Genomic DNA, 19755 nt, shown 5'->3' with positions numbered 1-19755 from the left:
AGTTGATTGATGGGAATTTTGATACATACTTTACTTCCATATTTTTTCCACTTGAAATAATTTTTCTCATTTGCCCAGAGGACATTCCTATTCCCATTCCCTTGGTTTTGTCAGGGAGATTGATTTAGCTGAGGGATTCAACCTGTGATTTTCAGGTGTTACCTGCTGTTAAAAACCAAGCAATGAAGTCCTGTCACTCAGCTCTGGCAATCTGGGATGTTGCCATTCCAAGGGGGAGGCTACAACACGGAGCTACCTACGTAAGACAGAGCACGGGAACAAACTCAGCTCTGGGAGATAAAAATCCCACTAGGAGACGAGTGATACAGTGCTGGTCCCAGTGCCGACAGGGTTAAACAGCCCAAATCTCTCTTTGATTGTTTCCAACCTGCCGTGGAAGTAGTCACAAGGAATTCACCCTGTTGAATTCCAGCAGGAGAAAGATGCCCAAGGGAGCCTGAGGCTGCAGCTGGGCATCGATGAAAGGCTGCACACCGAGCCCTTGAAGGGAATTTTCATTCACCCCCTCACACACACACACTCCCCCAAATTACTTGCTTTGACTAATTTACTCGAAGTTTGTCGGGAACAGAATGTATTTTCTCCACACGGGGGTTACCGTGGGCTCCCAGTGCCACCTACTGACAACTGCGGACAGTACCCGAGCTCTGCCGCTCCAGAGCCTCTCGGCTCTTCCATTAGGTAATTTCCTCCCTATTTCCTTCTATTTATCAACTGTCCTGGCGACTGAATGTAGATCTTCTAAATACTTGCTTCTAGTCACTATCCTGTCCCTCACGTTCATCTTCCAAGGGGTCTCTTTCCACTCATGGAATACGGTGAAATTTCAAATATTCTCCAACACTTTCAACTCTGCCCAATTGTTCAGCCTGGAGAAAAGGAGGTTCAGGGGACCCTTCTCTCTCTCCACAACTCCCTGACAGGAGGGTGGCCAGGGGGGGCTCGGGCTCTTCTCCCAGGAAACAAGGGACAGGTCAAGAGGAAACAGCCTCAAGCTGTGTCAGGGGGGATTTAAACTGGATATTGGGAAAGGTTCGTCTTGGGAAGGGCTGTCCAGCCCTGGCACAGCTGCCCAGGGCAGTGGTGAAGTCCCCATCCCTGGAGGGATTTAACAGCCGTGTGGATGTGGCACTTGGGGACATGGGTTAGGAGTGGCTTTGGCAGTGCTGGGGGAATGGTTGGACTCAATGATCCTAGAGGGCTTTTCCAACCTTAATGACTCTGTGATTCTAATTTGACCAAGAGCAGCGAACCCCTCACAGTTATTAGAAGGGGAGAGATTATTGACCTGTCCAAGGTACGCACAGAATGTCTCTTTGCAAATGCATACATAACCCACCTGCACAACAAGCTGAAACTTCAGAGACTTTAATGATTCAATAATGTTTTTCATACCCTTAATAAACAATCCCTGAGTCAAGAAATACAAACAACTCTGCAAGAGGCAGCACTGTACTGGAAGCAGGCTCTGGGCCAGCAGGAGGGAATAGGAGCCCCAAAGCCACTCCTGACTGTTGCCTCATTGCCCACGGCAGTGCTTTCAGCTTTTTGAGGCTTTTTCCCACCCTCCATCTGCTTTGAATATCGACAACACATCCAAAATGTCTCCTGGGCCGTGGAAGGCATATGTAAGCATTATGAGCCAAAGGAACTATAATCCATTATGGGACCCTTGCACCCCCTAAGACATAAAGAACAGTAGAGTAGGATCCATTCAGGAATCCAGTGTAATATCCAGTCAGTTTTGCTGGATGGAGGTCAGACATTCCGTGTTTCCTCAGGTCACTGGGAGAAGTGTCCGTACTTGCAGGCAGCAGCGAGGATCAGGCCAGAGCAGAGCCCTGTGGTGAGCAGGGTCAGGGCACACACCAGGGAACTGTGCTCCCTGAGCCCCACAGGAACCCTCAGCATCAATTCCTCATATGCCTACAAAGGAAAATAAATATATAACACACATTTGACCAGCTGTTTGTTTTTTTGACTGCAATTGAGAGGATTAGGAACCAGACCCTGATTTAATTAGCCCTTGGCTAAGGCTTCCTCTGAGATTCAGTATCAGAACCAGGATGGGTCATCCCCTTTAAGTCACAGCAAACACAGTGCCAGCCACAGATCAGGAAATGGATCTGCTGCCATCTGTATCCCTGTATCTCTGCTCCTACTCCAGCCTTGCCACTGAGGGTGTGTATGGAATACTGCATGGAGAGCAGCTCTCACAGTGAGCTCAGATCACTAAGGAGATAGATTTCTCCAAAGTGAACAATTACTTGGTTTTTCATGGATACAGGAAGCTCCAAAACATTTATGGACAAGAGCTACACATGTCCCAATGGTCTGCAGGTAACTTAAATATAGGAAGGCAAATGTGTCACAACAACAACAGATTATTTTATTATATGAATTAGTCTAATTTCTGAATCTCTACACTACTGTGGCACTTTTGAGCATCAAAGACAGTTGTTGGCCACACTAAAGACCCAACTTTCCTTGGTTTTGAACACAATAAGAAACTTCACCTTTTCCTAAATACTCACCCAACCAGATAACAACCAAACAAATAGGAGTGGCCTTTTATTTTAGGATGCTATTCCTTAAATCTTTGCAGTTTTACCATTACTTTAGTTAGATCATCATTTTCCACCTTGCTACTCCTCTAAAGCACCAAGGTTGTGAAGACTTTTCTTAATTTGACCAGTGCCAATTATATCCTAGGATTCCAAGTAGGGAGAAAAAAAAAGGTGAGGAGAGCAGCCATGCTAAAGGGCCAGAAGAGCAGAGAGTGACTGTAAACACAGCAGAAGGGCAGGATGACCCCCACTAAAAGCCAGTCAGAAAGGAGAAAGGAGCCTGCCAAAGGGGGAACCACCCAGCTAGTCTTTTACTGATTAATTCCTGTGCTATGGAAGGTGTTAATCACAGAAAAAAGGCAGCAGTTGTCAAAAAGAACCAGAAGGAGAACTCACAGGTCTGTGTTTTGTGCTGTGCCACTGACAGGGACCGGTGTCGTCAGATGAGCAGGGAGCATCCACTTCAGCAGGTTCCCAGCATTCTGCAGACAGGTGACCTAGGGAAGGCATTCCTGCATCACCAGGAGCCAGGCACGATAAAGCAATCTGGCCTCTGAGATTTTTTTCCAAGTAAGGAATCTTTTCCACCACAACAGCTCAACAGAATCTACTCCCTGGGAGCCAAGTGGTGAAACACCTCTGCATGGCCAAAGTGATGCTGGGCAGTCCTTGCTGTGAACTTTGCAATTCTTCCCTTCCTGATACAGCAGGTACCCAAGAAAGAATCTCACCTGGCCCTTCTGTCCTTAACAAGGCAAAGAATTCCTGGTTAGCCTGCAGACCACTCAACTTTACCCACGTAGCTAGCATTTTCCCCAAAATAAGTAAGTCTTTCTTCCAGTTCTCTTCTTGGCCTCCTGTCAGCACATAAAAGACCTCCCTTCCAATACTTTAAATCCTTTCCCATCAATAATAAATGTTTCCCTGCTTGTAAGTAGTAAATGTGGCAGAAACCCAGGAAGATTTAACATCCTTATTTTAAATGATTGGGTAGTCCTGCCTGCCCCTGTGCTTATCCCAGAAAATCATTGCTCAAATGATACACAAGTAAAGAAAAAGGAGCTGAAAATCATTAGTGTGCTTGAGTTGGCAGGAATGATTTTGTGAAGGGACTCAAAATTTGTACCAAAAATATAGGATTTCATTGTTCACATAACTTGAAACATTCACTGTCAGTGGATATCAGGTTCTTGTTTCATCAGAGTTTGAGACTCTGACCATTCCAAGCTTCAGGCACAGCTTCCTACATTCCCCCTTTATATAAAGGGAACGCAGCAACACAGTGTGAGAAACCATCTGAACACTTGGATTACTCTAAATAGGTGACAGTGGCTATTAAATACACCCTGCACAGCTCCAGCTGCCAAGGGAAATGCAGTCAGAGCAGGCCCTGCTGGGATCGTGACTAACACGGATCGTGACAACTGCCACGTCCTCCAGCTGGAAGAGCCCAAGCAGCACAGGGCTACAATGGCAGCAGCACAACACAGAGCAGGCTCTGACAACCCCCTGCCTTTGGCCAGGCAGCACCACTCAGTAAGGAAGACAACAAGGTCTTTATCAGGGCCACGCTTTCCGCTTTATGTTCACGCAACTACCAAGAGCTCCATCTCAGACACAAGCACATTCCGAGCTCTGGACTGCCCAAGAACATCAATGAGAATCTCACTGTGGCAGCAGCAGAGCAGCACCTCTGGGCTCTCCAGAACAACCAAGGCTTCCTCTGTCCCCTTGGCCGGCCGGTGGTACCGCGCGTGCACGGGCACAGCAGCTCGGAAGCAGCGGGAACAGCGCGCGTCCGGCTCCAGGAAGAGCAGCAGGAGAAGAGCCCTGGCTAAGTACTCAGGAGCCTCCACATCAATGACATCAGGAATTAACACTGCCTGCAAGCAGGGAGAGAGACACGTGGGGTTGTGATGGAAATCGAGAACCATTTGGCTCATTCTGTTTTCTAACGCTGAGCTTGATTTTGTGGTCAGGATGATCAAGTGGGAATTCCAGCTTTAAGCTGTTCCAAAATACCTTTTCAAGACTGTCTTCAATGAGTGATTCCTACGTGTGCAAAGTGTCACTGTGCCTACAGCCAAACCTGTGAGGTGCCAGACAGAGGTGCTGTGTGTCAGCAAGGGCAGACCTGCACCGCAGGCATCCCAAGGGCAGGAGCTGCCCACAGCCTTTGCATCCATGTTGCAGCCAAATTAAGCACCTAAGGAGATAAAAGCCACAGCCTCTGCACATCTCTCTACCTAAAATGTGAAGCAAAGACTGGAAAGCAGCACAGAAAGCTGGGATAAAAACAAAGCTGGGAAGCTGCTCAGTCCAAACACACAGGACATGACTCACAGCTCACCAGCACCTCTTTGGGGGTTTCCCTTCCACCTTCTCCTTTTACCCTTTTACCTTTTACCACCCTTTTACCACAGCTGCTCACCTGGGGCTAAGAGAGGAGCAGCAGCTCCCTGGCACACTCCCTGTGTGTGAGAATATCAGCAGCACAGGGCATGGGGATGCTGAGCGAACTGAGCTACAAGGAGACACCAGGAAGATGATCCTGCTTGGCACTTCCTTTTAGGAATTAATCACCTTGGTACAACGAGCCAGATAATGACCAGATAATACAACTCCCTGAGTCCTTATCTGAGTGGATGCCAGATCTCCCTGCACTGGGGCCATTACCTTTGTCAGATTGTGCTGCTGCAGCGTTGCCAGCTCGTAGGGATCCACGTAGATTCCCGGCGGAAGATGCATTCTAGCTGCCACTGCACATCCTCCTGCATCCTCCCCGAGCTCTACCTTCACCAGCAGGTCCCTCCAAACAAGAACAGGAGCAAAACATTTATACCCACACTTCAAAAACTGGCACAAGACCCCCCAAGAGACATATCTCAGACGAGATGAGAGGCAGCTCTCACACTGTGGGCGACTAATCCCAATCACACTTCCCTGTCGAGCCTTCCTCACCTCAACTCCACATCCATGGCCAAAAGGAAGTTTCACGTCTTTGTTAATGTCTCAGAACTATCAATGGCCTCCACACAAGTTTTAGAAAGGGGTCTCCTATTCTCTCTCCACTACAGATTGTTAATCCCTTGATCCTGTTAGTACATTCCTGACACATGCTCAGGGATCACGCCTCAGGGGGGTGATACAACTGCACATGAAAGGAAGAGAAGCTTCTTCCCACAGAAAATCACGTGGCACATTATGCTGACGGAGGGCAGGGGGAGGACTCACCTGTGAAACCCCTCTTTCAGGAGCTCCTGTGTGACAGCGGTGTCCCGACAGGCTGCCTGCACATCTAAGGCGACACAGAGCCAACAGTGTAACAGCACAGTGATCACAGGCGCCGGCAACTTCAACAAGTGAAGTTTTATAACTCATGAATGTCTCATCTGCAAACCCTCTCCCAGCAGAAGGGAAACAGTATTTGACTGTGATCAAAGAGCAGAAGAGGTTTCTTGGTTCACTGGCCGAGCCATACTTCCCAAATCCAGAGTCACGGGATGGTTTGGGTTGGAAGGGACATTAAAGTCCTTCTTGTTCCAACCCTCTGCTTTGGGCACCGACACCTTCCCCAAGACCAGGGTGCTCCAGGTCTGTTCTTGAACGCTTCCAGACACAGCTTCTCTACGCAACCTGTGCCAGGGCCTCACCACCCTCACAAGGAAAAATTCCCACCCAATAACGCACCCAACCCTGCCCTCTTGCAGTGGGAAGCCATTCCCCCTTGTTCTCTCACTCCAGGCCCTTGCCCAAAGTCCCTCTCCAGCTCTCCTGGAGCCCCTGCAGGCACTGAGAGGGACTCTAGGGCCTCCCTGAAACCTTCTCTTCTCCAGGTGGAACACCCCCAGCTCTCCCAGCCTGTCTCCACAGCAGAGGGCCCAGTCCCCCGCGGGCACTCACGGAGGGCGCAGAGCAGCGCGCCCAGCCCGGCCCCGACCCGCACCGGCTCCCGCCGCCCGCCCGCCATGGCGGCCCGCTCCGCACGGCCCCGCGCGGGCTGTCCCCAGCGCCGCCTGACCGCCCGGAGCCCGCCCGCCCGCTGTTCCGTGGCGCCGTGTTCCTCAGGCGTTACCGTGGGCAGCCCGAAAGGGGCCTTCAGCGAGGGGGCCTTTACCGCTAGGACTCGGCGGCGGCGCCGTAGCCATGGCAACCGCCCAGGGAGGCGGGGCCGGCCCGAGGGAGGAGCAGGAGGAGGAGGAGGAAAAAGGGGAAGAAGTGGTTTTCTGCGCTGCCCGAGGTGAGGGGACAGGGCGAGAGTACAAGAGGGATATGGAGCTGCTGGAGCGGGGCCCACAGAGGCTGCGGAGATGAGGAAGGGCCTGGAGCATCTCCGTGCCCAGCACAGGCTGAGGGAGCCGGGGCTGCTCAGCCTCGAGAGGAGCCCCAGCTGAGAGGGGCCCTCAGCCCTGGGTGTCCCTGGCTGCAGGGAGGGCTCAGGGCAGGGCCCGGTCTCTGCCCCGGGAACCCAGCAATGGCACCAGAGCAGCGGGCAGGGACTGATCCCAGGAAGTTCCACCTGGACATGAGGAAGAACTTTCCTGGGCAGTGCCCGGGCCCTGAACAGATCCCAGACAGGCTGTGGAGTCTCCCTCACTGGAGATATCCCAGTCTGTGCCGTGTGCTCTGGGATGGCCCTGCTGGAGCAGGGAGGTGGCACCAGGTGCCCGCCTGTGGTCCCTTCCAGCCTGGCCCATCCTGGGATTCTGGGAAGGGCAGGAGGGACCAACCCAGCGCTGCCCCGCTGCCCTTCGTGCTCAGAGTTCGGGCCTCGGCCGCGCCTCCCGGCTCTGAAGGGCACCGGGCGCTGGCACGGCCATAAAACCCCCGGGCTGTGCTGCAGAACCGCTGGCAGCCGCCCGCCACGCCGGCAGCGAAGGGCTCAGCCCGGCTCACCAGGAGATCCAAACGCTCTTTCCCGTAGATCCAAAGAGCTGCTCGCGTTTCTGTTTCTCGTCTTCGTAGAAGCCTGGAATGGTTTGGGTTGGAGGGACCTTAAAGCTCTTCTCGTTCTAACCCCTGCCATGAGCAGGGACACTTTCCACTACACCACATTCCTCCAAGCCCCGTGCAACCTGGCCTTGGAAATTTTCACTATTAAGGACGTTACTGCGAGTTTGAAGTCTTTCTATGTGATTTTTTACAAAGGAGGAAGTGTTTCCAATTCTGCCTCAAATGATCTTTTGAACGTTAATGTGGTTTTTCTTGATTTGGAGAAGTACACTGATTTTTTTGGGTAAAATATGTTGCTTTGCTGTACTGCAGTCTGTAGGGCAGTTGGAGATCACCTTCATGTTTGACATACTTTCACTTTGTTTAAAACCAGAATAAAAGTAACACCTGCCCTCAGTGCTGTCCACTGAGCTGGGAAACAGGATGTGCAGCAGCTTTGGATTTTTAACTCCCCTCTAATTTAATTTCATAATTCATTTCCATGGGCTTTAAGATCCATTCTGACCCAAACCACTCTGGGAGTCTGTGATTTTGCTGAACCCTACTCCTGATAAAAAGACCAGCACTGAGAGACTCTCCCACTTGTTTTCCTTTCTCCAGGTCTTCCAGAGAGTGTTGCCATTGTTAAGGACTCTGATGGAGCCACAGCTGGCACCACAATGACTTTCAGCGCTCAGAAGTGTGGGGTCTGCTTCCAGCCCCCATCCATCATCCTCATCTACAAAGATAACAGCCAGGATAAGACTCGCCAGCGCATCATGCCCATCAGGAATTTCTCCAAGTTCTCAGGTGAGGTGCATTCATTCCTGTCTGGTCCCCCCCCAGACCCATGGAGAGGAACTCATTGGTAACAGCATTGTTAGGAATCACTGAGTACCCTCCTAGCAGCGTGCAGGGAGGGGCTGTTTTGGGGTAATGTTGTCTTCCCAAGGAGGCCAAGGCAACATCTCAACCTGAGCAATGGCTCTCTGAGCCTGGACGGTTTGGAGAGACCCCTGGGGAGGGTTTGGGAGAAGATGTGTCTGTGGGAAGGGGTTTGTTGCAGCTGCAGGTGCCCGTGTTGGCTCTCCCCAGACTGCAGCAGGGCTGCCGAGGAGCTGAAGAACAACCCTCGGCACAAGGCCTACCTGGAAGGGGTCTCGCTGCGTCAGCTCCAGAAGCTCTACAGTTTGCTGAGAGGTCATTTGAAAGGACAGAGCCTGGCTGAGAGCTTGCAAAAGTTTCAGCAGGAAGAGACCATTGACCCAGAGGAGGATATGAACAAACTGGATGACAAGGAACTAGCCAAAAGGAAGAGCATCATGGATGAGCTCTTCGAAAAGAACAGGAAGAAGAAGGATGACCCTGACTTCGTTTACAACGTTGAGGTGGAGTTCCCACAGGATGAGCAGCTGGAGTCCTGTGGCTGGGACATTGAGTCAGATGAAGAAATCTGATTCCAGACAAAGATGTCCTGGATGGGCAGTTCAGAGACAAATCTCAGCATCCAGTAGAGTGAACAGTGTCATCCTACACGTTCTGTCCCACAGAACTGATGCATGTTGGCTCAGGAGAATGTGAGGGGCCACACCAATCCCAGGCTTAAGTAAGCTTTGTTTAAGAACCCAGACTTGATTAAATGGAAACTGGGCAGCTGGAATTGTTGGGTGGTTTTAGTCTTTTCCTACGTAAAAGAATTTTAAATTATTTAATCTTTCAATTTTTTTACATTTCAGTCAGCTTTGGCTGAAAATGAAGCATTAAATATTCATGTCCCGAAGACACTGTTAAAGCTGTACTGTACAAATAGGGTGATTATTGTTGCCTGCTGGGAAGTTAAATATGTGTCAGTCATTCTGGATAAATCAACTCTGCATTGAGAATATTACTCACACATTTCCCTAGAAATGCTTAAATCTCCAGTAAGAAATGCTTACACTCCAGTGTAAGTTTTAGCTTACACAAAAATAAATCCTTACATGTAAGAAAAGGACTATCTTGAAAATCAATTAGTCTTGAAAGTGCATTTGAAAACACAGTGATTTCAAACTGCTGCAATGGGATGGTTGGATCCTTACACTCCTGGATGATGCTTCCTCATAAGTGCTCAGTTCTGGGAGAATGTGCTTAAAGAATCCAAAAAAACCAAAGGGGTAGAAGTGGTCGAAGTCTGGAGGTGGTTCTAGAGTAAGACAAACTCACCCCACTGAAGGTTTTAATCCAGCTGTCTACCTTGGCTGGTCTGTACTAGATCAGTCCTGCTCTCATGTAGGAACTGGAGGACTAAGATTAGGATTCTTGGGGAAATTTTACAACTCCAAAAGCTTCCTGGGTTTTGGCTTTCTGAACCCAGGCAGCTGTGAAGGCTGTGGATCAGATGGGTCTTCATCCCAAATTGAGGGGCCTCAACAAATTGCTGCCTGACATAACTTAAGAGGAGCAGCTGGAAGAGCTCTCCTCCTCCACCCCAAAACTAGAGCCTCTGCTGTGAAAAACATAGAACAAGTGCCAGTTAAACCACAGTGCTTTGCCATCGCTAGGGAGGATGAGGGAGCTCATGCTTGGTCAAGGAGGTCTCCAGTCAAGAGAGAAATGGAAGCTGAGGCCTCACTTGCCAAAATTTAAAAAATGTGAAGGCTGACTCAGCTCTCCCAGGACCGGAAAGGGTGTGCAGGGGTCTGGCACAGGCCTTGCCTCAACAATTGCAACATAACAACACAGAAGGATCTCCCACTCAGGAGGGAGAGGGCCCCTGGGAACCTCTCCTCCACTGCCAGCCTGCCCCCAGCTTCTCAGAGCATGTGGCCTGTGCCCAGCCCTAGGCATGGCCTCCTCTCCAGTGAGGGCTATGGGAGGCCAAGTGGGTGCCTGGATCATGAGGTTCCTGCTGGCCTGTTCCTCCAGCCCACCCCAGAGCTTCAGCATGGAGCCCTACTGGTCTTCCCAGTTTGGGATCCTCTGTGAACTTGACAGGAAGGCACTTCACAGCCACCTTTAGATCATGCATAAAGACATGAAATGGGACAGATCCCAAAACAGTCCCCTGAGCAGCCACCTGGTAGAGCACATCCTACATCCCACAGCGCTCTGCACGTCACTCCCACTGATCCTGACCTGCCTGGCTGCCCACCCATCCAGACCGAGACACCTGCACTTGGGTGAAGAACGTTGTGGGACACTGTGTCCAAAGCCTTGCTGAGGCAGATGGAATCCACCACTCTCCCCCTGCCTACAGATCCATCCATTTCATCCTGAGAGGAAAGCAGGTTGGGCAGGCATGACTTAGCCTCAGCAGTCCATGCTGACTTCTTCCAGCCACCTTCTTTTTCTAGAATTGTGCTCCAAACAATGAACATTCATTCCATGGTTTTCCCAACATGGAGGTGATGCACTGTTGCTCTCTGGGATGGCCTTTTGGCCATTACTGAAGCTGGGTGGAACCCTTGGGTTCTCCAGTCACCAAGGACCTTCCCTGATCACCATGGCCTTGCAAAGATGGTGAGAGCAGCTTTGTAAGGACACCCACCACTCAGAAAGCAGAATCTCCTCTTGTTGTCCCGCCATCCCATGCACATCACAGCTCCAGGCGAGCCGTGGCTTTCCAGGCCCCATGATGAGGGAATGCTGAGTATCCCCATCAGCTCCATACAGTTAAGAACACCCCCTTTTAATCCATGCCCTGGGCAGTGTCAGGTGCCTGGGTTCCTCCCTGTGTGTTCTCCCATGGCTGCACCTTGCACCCCACGCTGGATGGAGCAGCAGCAGCATTGGCTGTGGTGGTGGGGAAGGACACACATCCCCCTCCAAGCCCAGCACCAGGGAGAGGGGAGCTCGCAGGGAGACGCCGGGATGCAGCCAGGGGACAGAGCAGGGATGTATTTATAGGTCACTGGTGTCCCCCAGGGTGCAGCTTACGGGCAAAAGAAGGGCTGAAAGAGGCTGAGGGATTCCCCAGTTGGGGCCTGGTTTGGTTTTGGCTCTTTCAGTCTAAAATTGGGGCAGAAAGTGGCTGTTTCTGAGCCAGATCTGACATCTGGGTTTCCAGGGCCTTTACTGCACTCAGCCCCAGTGGAGCTGCCAGCTGGCCGAGCAGGGTCTGACCCACACCATTTCCCAGCCTTGCACAGCCACCAGCCACACCAGGCTCCCCCATGAGCCCAGTCCCACCCCTGTGCCTGGGAGGGGTTTGCCCTGCTGCCAGCCTTGGCTCCCCCTGCCTGCACCATCCCCAGCATCCTCCCAGTCCCACACCGGCCTCGGACATCTCCCTCCATCACCTCCCAGGACAACTCCACTGGGCTTGAGTCATCAGCACCGGCTGAGCCCGCCCACATCCTGGCAAGGACAAGCCCCCAGAATTCCCCCTCCAGCTCTGCTGCACACTTCCCTGTGCCCCGTTCCCGTTAAATGTGTTTCACTAGAAAAATCCCAGCAGTGCCACAGGAATAAAGCCACTCCAGTTCTCAGCAGGGCTTCAGAGTTAGCACAAACCACCATCACTTCTCCTTTCCCCTCAGTGACCCCCGAGGAACACTTCCCCAGGTAGTGCCTGCTGCTCTGAGAGAGCCAGAGCGTGCTGTGAGCAGAGCTGGGTGGAGGAAACTCCCGGGCACTGCTGGAGTGACTGCCCTGGGAGCAGATCTTGCACAACAAGGAGGAAGGATTTCTCTTGTTTCCTTTGTATGTTTAATCCAGCAGTCACTGGAGGAATACAAATCCATGATAAAATATCACCGAGGGATATAATTTACTCTCCTACTTCTCAATCAATGTTTCACTTTGTTGCAACTTGGGCTGTTTTTAATGGACTTTTCTAACCCAGACTGTGACTTAGTGAAGAAACAACACCCCAAAATGTGTCTTTCAGCCCTGATGACAACACCTGTCTTATCAGCATATGCACATGGTGCACGACCAGGGCTGCCTGCAAGTTTGGCAGTGCCGGCAAGAGCAGTGTGGAAAGCTGTGGCTACAGAGACCCTTCTCCACAGCACCCAGGTGATGTTTGCTCCAGCCTGGGGCACTTTGTGGAGGCTGGTTGCAGATGTGGAGGACATTTTTAGTTGGCTACAGGTGGGAATAAATAAAGGGAACTGCCTGAAGGGGGGAAAAAGCAGCGCTGGAGAAAACAGTCACAGAATCCCAGAATGGTCTGGGTTGGAAGGGACCTTAAAAACCCATCTGGTTACAACCCTTGGCATGGGCAGGGACACCTTCCTCTAGACCAGATTGCTCCAAGCCCACTCCAACCTGGCCTTGAACACTTCCACAAATGGGGCAGCTACAGATTTTCTGGGCAACCTGTCCTTTTAGCCAAGGAATGTTTGGTGGTGTGTCCACTCAGCTCTCACCAACACCAGCTGAAGGTTTCTGCTGAAGACACGTTCCTTGGGGATTCCCAGCGCTCCATCACCAGACACGACCCACACCCTTTGGGTGCCATTAGGGCAGGAATGGCAGCTCTCCCAGCACCTCCTGTCCTGCACCATCAGTTTTCCATCTTGACCACCTCGGAGGGGTTACCACCTGTACTCCTGACCACCCACTCGTATTGACCGTTCCCGAGCCCTTCCTCCTCCTCAGCCATCAGTAAGGGCTGGACACCCCACACCGGGTTTTCACCATTTTCAGCAGCTTCTTCTTGAGCATGAGGAAGATGACAACGAAGGCCACCAGGAGCGTCAGGCAGGTGGGCAGAGCCAACACCAGGTAGAGCAGCGCCAGGTCGGCCGTCTGCCAGCGGCAGCTCTGCAGGACAGGCTCAGGCAGCGCGCCGGGGCTCAGCGCGCGGGAGCCGTGGCTGCAGGTCACCTCCCGCCCGTCGGGGACGTGCAGGCCCTCCGCCTGCTGCAGGGCGTCCCACCAGCCCAGCGTGCAGCAGTTGTAGGGGTTTCGGCTGAGGTAGAGCTCCCGCAGGCTCCTCCCCAGAGGCACCTGCGCCACGTCCGGCGGCAGCGCCGGGAGGCAGTTGTCCCGCAGGTCCAGGCTCCGCAGCCTCAGGGTGCCCAGCGAGCTGGGGAACGCAGCCAAGGAATTCCCTGAAAGGTCCAAGCACACGAGGTTGTTCAGGGCAGAGAAGTCCATGGTGGTGGAAGAGAGGCTGGTGTTCCTCAGAGAGAGCACCTGCAGTGTCAGAACGAGGTCCTGCAGCCACGCCCGGTCCCCAGACAGCGCCTGGCGGTTGTCAGAGAGGTCCAGATGCATCAGCGATGTCCCCTGGAAGGGGCGGCCGCCCAGCCCCTGCAGACCACAGCTGGCCAAGGAGAGATGGGTCAAGGTCTCCACACCCCTGATGTCCACGCAGGGGGGACTCTCAGCCTCACCTGGCTGGGGACAGAGGGCAACCCGGTTGCGGCTGAGGTCCAGGGTAGTGATCTTCCTGGTGCGGGTGAAAATCCCGGGAGGAAGCGCCTGCAGCCTGTTGGTGCTGAGGTTGAAGAGCTGCAGGTTGGGCAGGATGTCCCCAGTGCCCACCTTCACCCCCAGCTCTACCAGCTGGTTCTGGCTGAGGTCCAGCTCTGTCAGCATGGCCAAGGGGTCCTCCTCTGACAGGTGAAATGCCTCCATGCAGTTCTGGTTGAGCTTCAGGTGGGTCAGGGATGGCATCTGGGCCAGGAAATCATCTGGCAGGCCCCAGACCTGGTTCTGGCTCATGTCCAGGAGGTGCAAGGAGGAGAGGTTGCTGTGGCAGAGGTCATCCCAGAGCCTGACCGTCGTGATGTTGGTGGAGTTGCCATCGATGATGAGGAACTGCACGGTGACGTTGGCCAGGGAGGTGCCGTTGGGGAGGCGCTGGTAGAAGCTCATCCTGTTGTCCTGCAGCAGCAAGGAGTGCAGCTTGCTCTGCCGGGGCAGCACAGGGAAGAACAGGAGGCGGTTGTGGGACAGGTCCAGCACCTCCAGCTCAAAGAGGTCATCACTTTCCAGGGTCAGGAACCACTCAATGATGTTGTTGCTGATGTTGAGTACCCTGAGCTGGGTCAGGCCGAACCCCACCAGACATGGGAGGTAGTTGTAAGCTATGTTGAGCTTCTGCAGCCTCTGCAGCCCTTCAAAAGCATTGTCAATCTCGAAGATGTAGTTCTTCTCCAGGTTCAGCTCCAGCAGCTGTGTCAGGTTTGTGAAGATGGACGAGTCCAGCCTCATGATGATGTTCCTGGCCACAGACAGGGACTCCAAGGAAGAGAGGTTGGAGACTAAAACCGACACCATGTCCTCGGTGAGCTGGTTTCCAGCCAGATCCAGTGTCCTCAAGGCGGGCAGAGTAGAAAGAGCGGCTGCTGTCAGCGAGTAGTTTGTGAAGAGCAGGTTGTCTGTCAAGGAGAGCACCTGCAGGCCTTGGCTGCTGAGGAAGGCACCGGGCTCAATGAGCTCCAGCCGGTTCCTGGTCAAGCTGAGAAGCCAGAGCTGAGGGTACAGGAGCAGAGAGACGTTGCCCAGGACCTGGATAGTGTTGTCATCAAGAAACAGCTCCTCAGTATCGCCTCGAAGGTTTCCTGGGATGGAACTCAGCCATCTCCCAGTGCAGTCCATGATGCTCTGCACCTGAAGGAAGAGGACAATGTGTAACACCACCAGGGGAGGCAGGAGATGAAGAGAGAGAAGTCTGGAGAGCAGAGTAAGGGGGGAGGAGGTGGCTTTTTGGTTATGGCCTTGGCACACCAGTCCACTCCAAGCCAGTAGCTGGGATGGAGAAGGTCTGGAGATGCTGAGTTGCCTGGACTTTGCCAGGCAGGACCAAGCACTCAGAGGGGTGAGGGTTCACAAGAGAGGACTTACGAGCTCACAGCTCCCAGGAGATGGTGCCCAGGCTGCGTCCATCCTGCTTCCCCATCCCACTGCCAGGAGGAGAAGAAGCAGGGAGAGACCAGGGAGCGGGGCCTCCATCTCAGTGGCGGCACTCCTGTGGAGAGGGAGGCAGAGGTGAGGAGGTCAGAAGCTGCAAACTGTTTACCCCAAAAGGCCCAGGTGACCTGGGCCACCATGAGCTGTCCATAGAGAAAGGGCACAGAGCTTTGGCACCGAGCCCACCCACCCCAGCAGAAGCCCTCGTGGGGCTCCCCCAGTTTGAGCCTGGAGGGCAGGGGAGGAGCAGGGACGGGGGTGGCAGCTCAGTCCCACCTGGGGCAGCACACAGGGGGAAGGCACCGTCGGTGCTGCACAGCTGCTCGTGAAGGCCATTGAGCTGCATCCTTCGAGCAGGGCGTCCCCCCAGCAGGGCTCCTGTGCCCCTTCTTGGCACCAAACACTCCCCCAGGGGACACCAACCCACCCCCCACCAAGTCCCCCCAGTGCCCATCCCTGCTGGGGGCCCTCCCAGGGAAGCAGAGGCTCTCCAGCAGGAGCTGCCCCATTACTGACCTGGTGGGACCGGAGCTGACGGCATTTGCATCTGGGGAAAAGCTGAGACACAGGCAAATGAGCAGCGAGGGCTCGGCGAGTGTTTGGCACGCGGCACTTTCACAACTGCCACTGCGTGAAGGAGAAACAGGGTTATTTTGGGCAGCCCAGGTAGCCAGAGCCTTGCAGCACAGAGGGAGCAGGGCATGTCCCAGGCTGTCTCCTTCTTTGGGACAGCCGAAGCATTGAGCTGGTGACTTATCAAAGCACGATTTATTACTCTGGGGGGGATGGAGAGGATGGATCCCCCTTCCCCAGGCTGCAGCTGACACACAGCACCTTTGGCTGTCTCAAGTCCTTGGAGTCCAGCAGCACCTCATACCCAGGCACGGTGGCAGGAGAGGGACCCTGCTGTCACTGCACCCAAAGAACAACAGTTTTGGTTCTGGCTCCTGAACCCCTCTGCAGAGAATCCCACATTCCTTCACCCAGCTCAGCCTTTCTTGGCTTCTTCCAACACCAGAAGCTCCTCCATCCTCCCAGTGCTCCCTGGAGCTGCTGGGATAGCACCTGCCCAGCCAGGAGAGGAGGCAGCAGCCCCCAGCAGGAAACCCTCACCCGCACCGCTACACCCGAGCCCACATCCAAGAGCTGCTCTGGGAGCTCCCGGGGTGCTCCCCACACTTCACACCAGCCCCGGCACGGCCCCACGCAGCCACGGCTCTGCGAGCGTGGGCATTAGTGATGCACAGCCACCACAGATCCCCAGACTGGCACAGGGAACCCCCGTGGTGTTTTCCCCCGGCACAGGTGTCGGGGAGAGTCACTCACCGCGTGGGCTTCGGCACGGTCCATCCTGCGGCCCCTCAGCTGCGCTCAGGGGGCTGCCGGGGCCAGGGGTGGGGGTGACCCGCGGGGTCCGTGTGCCACCCGCGGGGTCCGTGTGCCACCCGCCGGGGCCGTGTCCCACCGCCCTCTCGCCGAGCACCAATTTAGCCTTTGCGGAAGGAGCCAACGGAAACTGCAGTCACATGGAGGCAGCGAGCGCGGCCCGGCTCTCGCTTACTGATCTCAGCACTCCCGGCCTGGCTCATGCACCCGCACACGGCTCCCCGGCAAGGAGGAACCGCGGGGCCCAGCAGGCAGCGAGGGTACAGGGGGAACCAGCCCCACCGGGGTCACGCCGCTCCTAGGGACGAGCCAGCACCGGGGACAAGCCTTGCACGGCCACTCCTCTGCACAGCTCCAGCAGCAGAAGCCTTCCTCAGGGTTTCAGGCCACAGAGATGGCGGCTGGGAGTGGTGCTGTCCTGCACAGCCATGCCACCGATCCTGCGGGGTGGAGAAATGCCACCTCTGCACGGCACCTATTCCCATTGTGTCCCTCCAGACCCCTCTTGCCTCCAGCGCCCAGCTCAGGGGTTCGACAGGAGTCCGGGGACACGCGTCCCATGAGGGAAGAAGGTGCTCTGTGTTATGTCCTGTTGCATCCCAAGCCAAGGCTGGATATGTCCCAGGTGCTGAGTCCCCAACAACTTTGGGATGCCAGTGCCTGTCCCTCACATTGTCTAAGTGAGATTCAGAATGCTCTTATCCCTCTGCCCCCAGATCTTTGGGTGTCCTGGGGCTGCTCAGAACTTTAGCAAGCCCAGCACCCAGGGCACAAGTCAGAACCACCCGGATACAGGGACCTCCTGAGTGCCAGTCCCTGTGTGAAAGTCAGCGGAAATGGCTTTTCCTGCAGCTGCCAGGAAACAAAGATCCACATTTCCAAGGCAATATGAAGAGGGACATCTCCTTCCTCCTCACCCCCATCTACCCCTGCTCTCCATCTCCACACCCCAGGTCGCATGCACCCCCAAGTCCCCAGCAAATCCAGCCTCTGAGGAGGAAAACTTTTGCCCAGATCTACCTAGCTGGGAAAGGGTTCAAAGCTGTGGAGAAAGGCACCAGCCCTGCAGCAGGACCCTGTCTGGGATCAGCAGGTCCATGCTCCACATGCCACATGTTCCATGGTGCCAGTGGGATATTTGCAGAGTCGGGAGTGAACTGTGTCACTGCAGCACACCAAGACCCCCTCCAAGGGACACCCCAGCCAGGGTCCCCCCTCCCTGCCAGACCACGTGGCCCCCAAACTCCCGAAACCAGCACAAATGACCAGGGAGATGATTTTCTTGCCTTCCCCCTAAATTTCATTTCTTCTCTGGGAGGAGGCTGACCTCTCCCATGTCACTCACAAAAAAGCCCTGTGGTTTCATTTCCTCCATTTTCAAGGAAGTTTGACGTATAAAAATCAAGAAGGAGAAGAGAGAAGCGAACAGGAGTGGCAGAAGCTCACAGCAGGGCAAAATTCCCATGTGCATTGCTCAAGGGCACACGAAAGGCTGAGCTCAGCTGATGACCACCAACTCCTCATCCCAAGCCCTGCCACGAGCCCACAGTCAAACCCCTCACCTGGTGCTTGGAGACACGGGAGCTGGCAGAGCTGCAAAACTTGGGCATCCTCAGCTCCGCTCTCTGGATCAGGAGGCTCCTGGGAGACCTTCTGATGAGATTCCTTCTTGTGGTGCCACCATCGAGGTGATGCCCTGAGGGTCAAACCAGCTTCCTCCTGCAGCCCAGCAGGAGCTGGGAGAGGAAACAACCTGCTTCATTCCCTGCTTTGCCCCCAGCCCATCCCCAAAGTCACGCCAGTGTAACCCCGCTCCCTCCCCAGCAGCACCATGGGCTGGCAGAGCCCCTGCCCAGCCCACGCAGGTTTCCCCCACCCCGGGGTCCCTGGAAAGCAGCTCCGCTCTCGGGCTGAGCCCGCGGCTCCGCGCTGGGGCATCGGCAGCAGAGCTGCTGCTGCTCTTCACACTTTCCCCACATCCTGCAGCCGGATGGTTCTGAAAACGTCCTGAAGCTGCTGCTTGGTCCCCTCCTTTTCCTCCCCTCGAACCCCCAACCAGCCCTCTCGGTAAGGATTTGATGTGTGCTTTGAGAGGGAGTAATTTATTTTTTAAGATCAGCGCAGGGAAGCGACAGGGATTGAGATGCCAAGAGCTGCTGCTCTGATCAGCTCTTCAGGAAGCTCCAGTGCAGCTCAGTGGCACAGGTGGGTTAAACTGAAGGAGATTCAGCTGCTTGGAGTAGATGGGTCTACGTGCAGCTGCAATTCCTGCAGCTGTAGGAGAGGACTGGGAATCCCCTTATGGTTTTACATCCAGTGAGCTTCTTCCGTTCCTCCCACCTCCTCTTCCTCCAAACCATCTTTTTCCCTTAACAACCTTCAAATTGTCAAACACAACCCAAGAGCAAAGTTGTGACAAGAGGGCAGGCTCCCAGTTTCTCCTGGAATGCACCAGGCACGGGACCTTTGGGAAAGGGGAAACAGCAACCTCATTACTGAACATGTGTTTTCCTGCAGGAAATGTGATTTATTCCCGAGTGGAAGCACCAGAAGGGTCACTCACAGTTCACACAGCAGCAGGACCTGGTGAGTGGGGAAAAAGGGAAACAGAAATGTTTCTCCATGGGCTTCTTTGACTCCCCCTGGGATGGAGAACCGGCCAGAATTAAACAAGTGGTTCTGCAAGGGATGATGGTGCAAAGCACCATTATTTTATTTTATTTTATTATGTTTTGTTTTGTTTTGTTTTATTTTATCACACCACCTGCTCTGGATAAAACAAGGGAAGCTTGAGGTCTCCTGTATCTCAGGAGCTGCCAGCAGCAGTAGTTGCCTTTAATTTAAGAGGAACTCTGAACACAAAAAAGAAAACAGAATTTGTTCTATGGGCAAAAGGGAAAAGCTAAAATGGACAGCTCGATGCCTGAAGTTTAAACTTGAGCTCTGGAGTTTCATCTGGCGGAATTTCCCAATGGCAATCCACGCAGTTTAACCCCAGGGGGTA

At 53.9% G+C, this 19755-nt stretch overlaps 3 protein-coding genes across 4 annotated transcripts; 1 reads left to right on the top strand and 2 right to left on the bottom strand.

The window, feature by feature from the left end:
* Positions 1 to 1373: 1373 nt before the first annotated feature.
* Positions 1374 to 6581, bottom strand: PIGX (phosphatidylinositol glycan anchor biosynthesis class X). The gene is made up of 6 exons (XM_042024662.1): positions 6492 to 6581; positions 5823 to 5886; positions 5265 to 5397; positions 4258 to 4471; positions 2985 to 3085; positions 1374 to 1947 (listed from the first exon to the last, which is right to left on the bottom strand). Exons 1-6 carry the CDS (start codon positions 6556 to 6558, stop codon positions 1804 to 1806), a joined length of 723 nt encoding a protein of 240 aa, XP_041880596.1. The 5' UTR covers positions 6559 to 6581; the 3' UTR covers positions 1374 to 1803.
* A 143-nt stretch (positions 6582 to 6724) lies between these two features.
* CEP19 (centrosomal protein 19) lies at positions 6725 to 9513 on the top strand. Its single transcript, XM_042024661.1, has 3 exons — positions 6725 to 6828; positions 8142 to 8330; positions 8616 to 9513. The coding sequence occupies exons 1-3, from the start codon at positions 6735 to 6737 to the stop codon at positions 8975 to 8977; spliced, it is 645 nt and encodes a 214-aa protein (XP_041880595.1). The 5' UTR covers positions 6725 to 6734; the 3' UTR covers positions 8978 to 9513.
* A 3237-nt stretch (positions 9514 to 12750) lies between these two features.
* Positions 12751 to 18533, bottom strand: NRROS (negative regulator of reactive oxygen species). Of its 2 annotated transcripts, none has more exons than XM_042024660.1 (4): positions 18314 to 18533; positions 15882 to 15992; positions 15300 to 15423; positions 12751 to 15065 (listed from the first exon to the last, which is right to left on the bottom strand). In XM_042024660.1, exons 3-4 carry the CDS (start codon positions 15405 to 15407, stop codon positions 13107 to 13109), a joined length of 2067 nt encoding a protein of 688 aa, XP_041880594.1. In that variant the 5' UTR covers positions 15408 to 15423; positions 15882 to 15992; positions 18314 to 18533; the 3' UTR covers positions 12751 to 13106. The 2 variants fall into 2 exon arrangements, with proteins under 2 accessions (XP_041880594.1, XP_041880593.1); XM_042024659.1 differs by lacking the exon at positions 18314 to 18533 and adding an exon at positions 16692 to 17162.
* Between the last annotated feature and the right edge of the window lie 1222 nt (positions 18534 to 19755).

This window comes from Corvus kubaryi, unplaced genomic scaffold, assembly GCF_017639235.1.
Source record: "Corvus kubaryi isolate FWS band 111438036 unplaced genomic scaffold, C.kubaryi_AGA036_p1.0 37264, whole genome shotgun sequence".
Classification (NCBI taxonomy): Eukaryota; Metazoa; Chordata; class Aves; order Passeriformes; family Corvidae; genus Corvus; species Corvus kubaryi.
Note: the sequence above shows the minus strand (reverse complement) of the source record. Positions and strands in the feature narration are given on the sequence as shown.

Bases quoted from the DNA above. Each gene is read 5' to 3' on its own strand.
- PIGX (XM_042024662.1), bottom strand. From the start codon at position 6,558: ATGGCGGGCGGGCGGCGGGAGCCGGTGCGGGTCGGGGCCGGGCTGGGC. The intron at 4,472-5,264 runs GTAATGGCCCCA...CCCTGCTTGCAG, and splicing joins AGCAGCACAATCTGACAAAG to GCAGTGTTAATTCCTGATGT. The intron at 1,948-2,984 runs GTGAGTTCTCCT...TTTCCTTTGTAG, and splicing joins ACAGCACAAAACACAGACCT to GCATATGAGGAATTGATGCT.
- CEP19 (XM_042024661.1), top strand. From the start codon at position 6,735: ATGGCAACCGCCCAGGGAGGCGGGGCCGGCCCGAGGGAGGAGCAGGAG. The intron at 6,829-8,141 runs GTGAGGGGACAG...TCCTTTCTCCAG, and splicing joins GGTTTTCTGCGCTGCCCGAG to GTCTTCCAGAGAGTGTTGCC. The intron at 8,331-8,615 runs GTGAGGTGCATT...GGCTCTCCCCAG, and splicing joins GAATTTCTCCAAGTTCTCAG to ACTGCAGCAGGGCTGCCGAG.
- NRROS (XM_042024660.1), bottom strand. From the start codon at position 15,407: ATGGAGGCCCCGCTCCCTGGTCTCTCCCTGCTTCTTCTCCTCCTGGCA. The intron at 15,066-15,299 runs GTAAGTCCTCTC...CTCTTCCTTCAG, and splicing joins CTCCTGGGAGCTGTGAGCTC to GTGCAGAGCATCATGGACTG.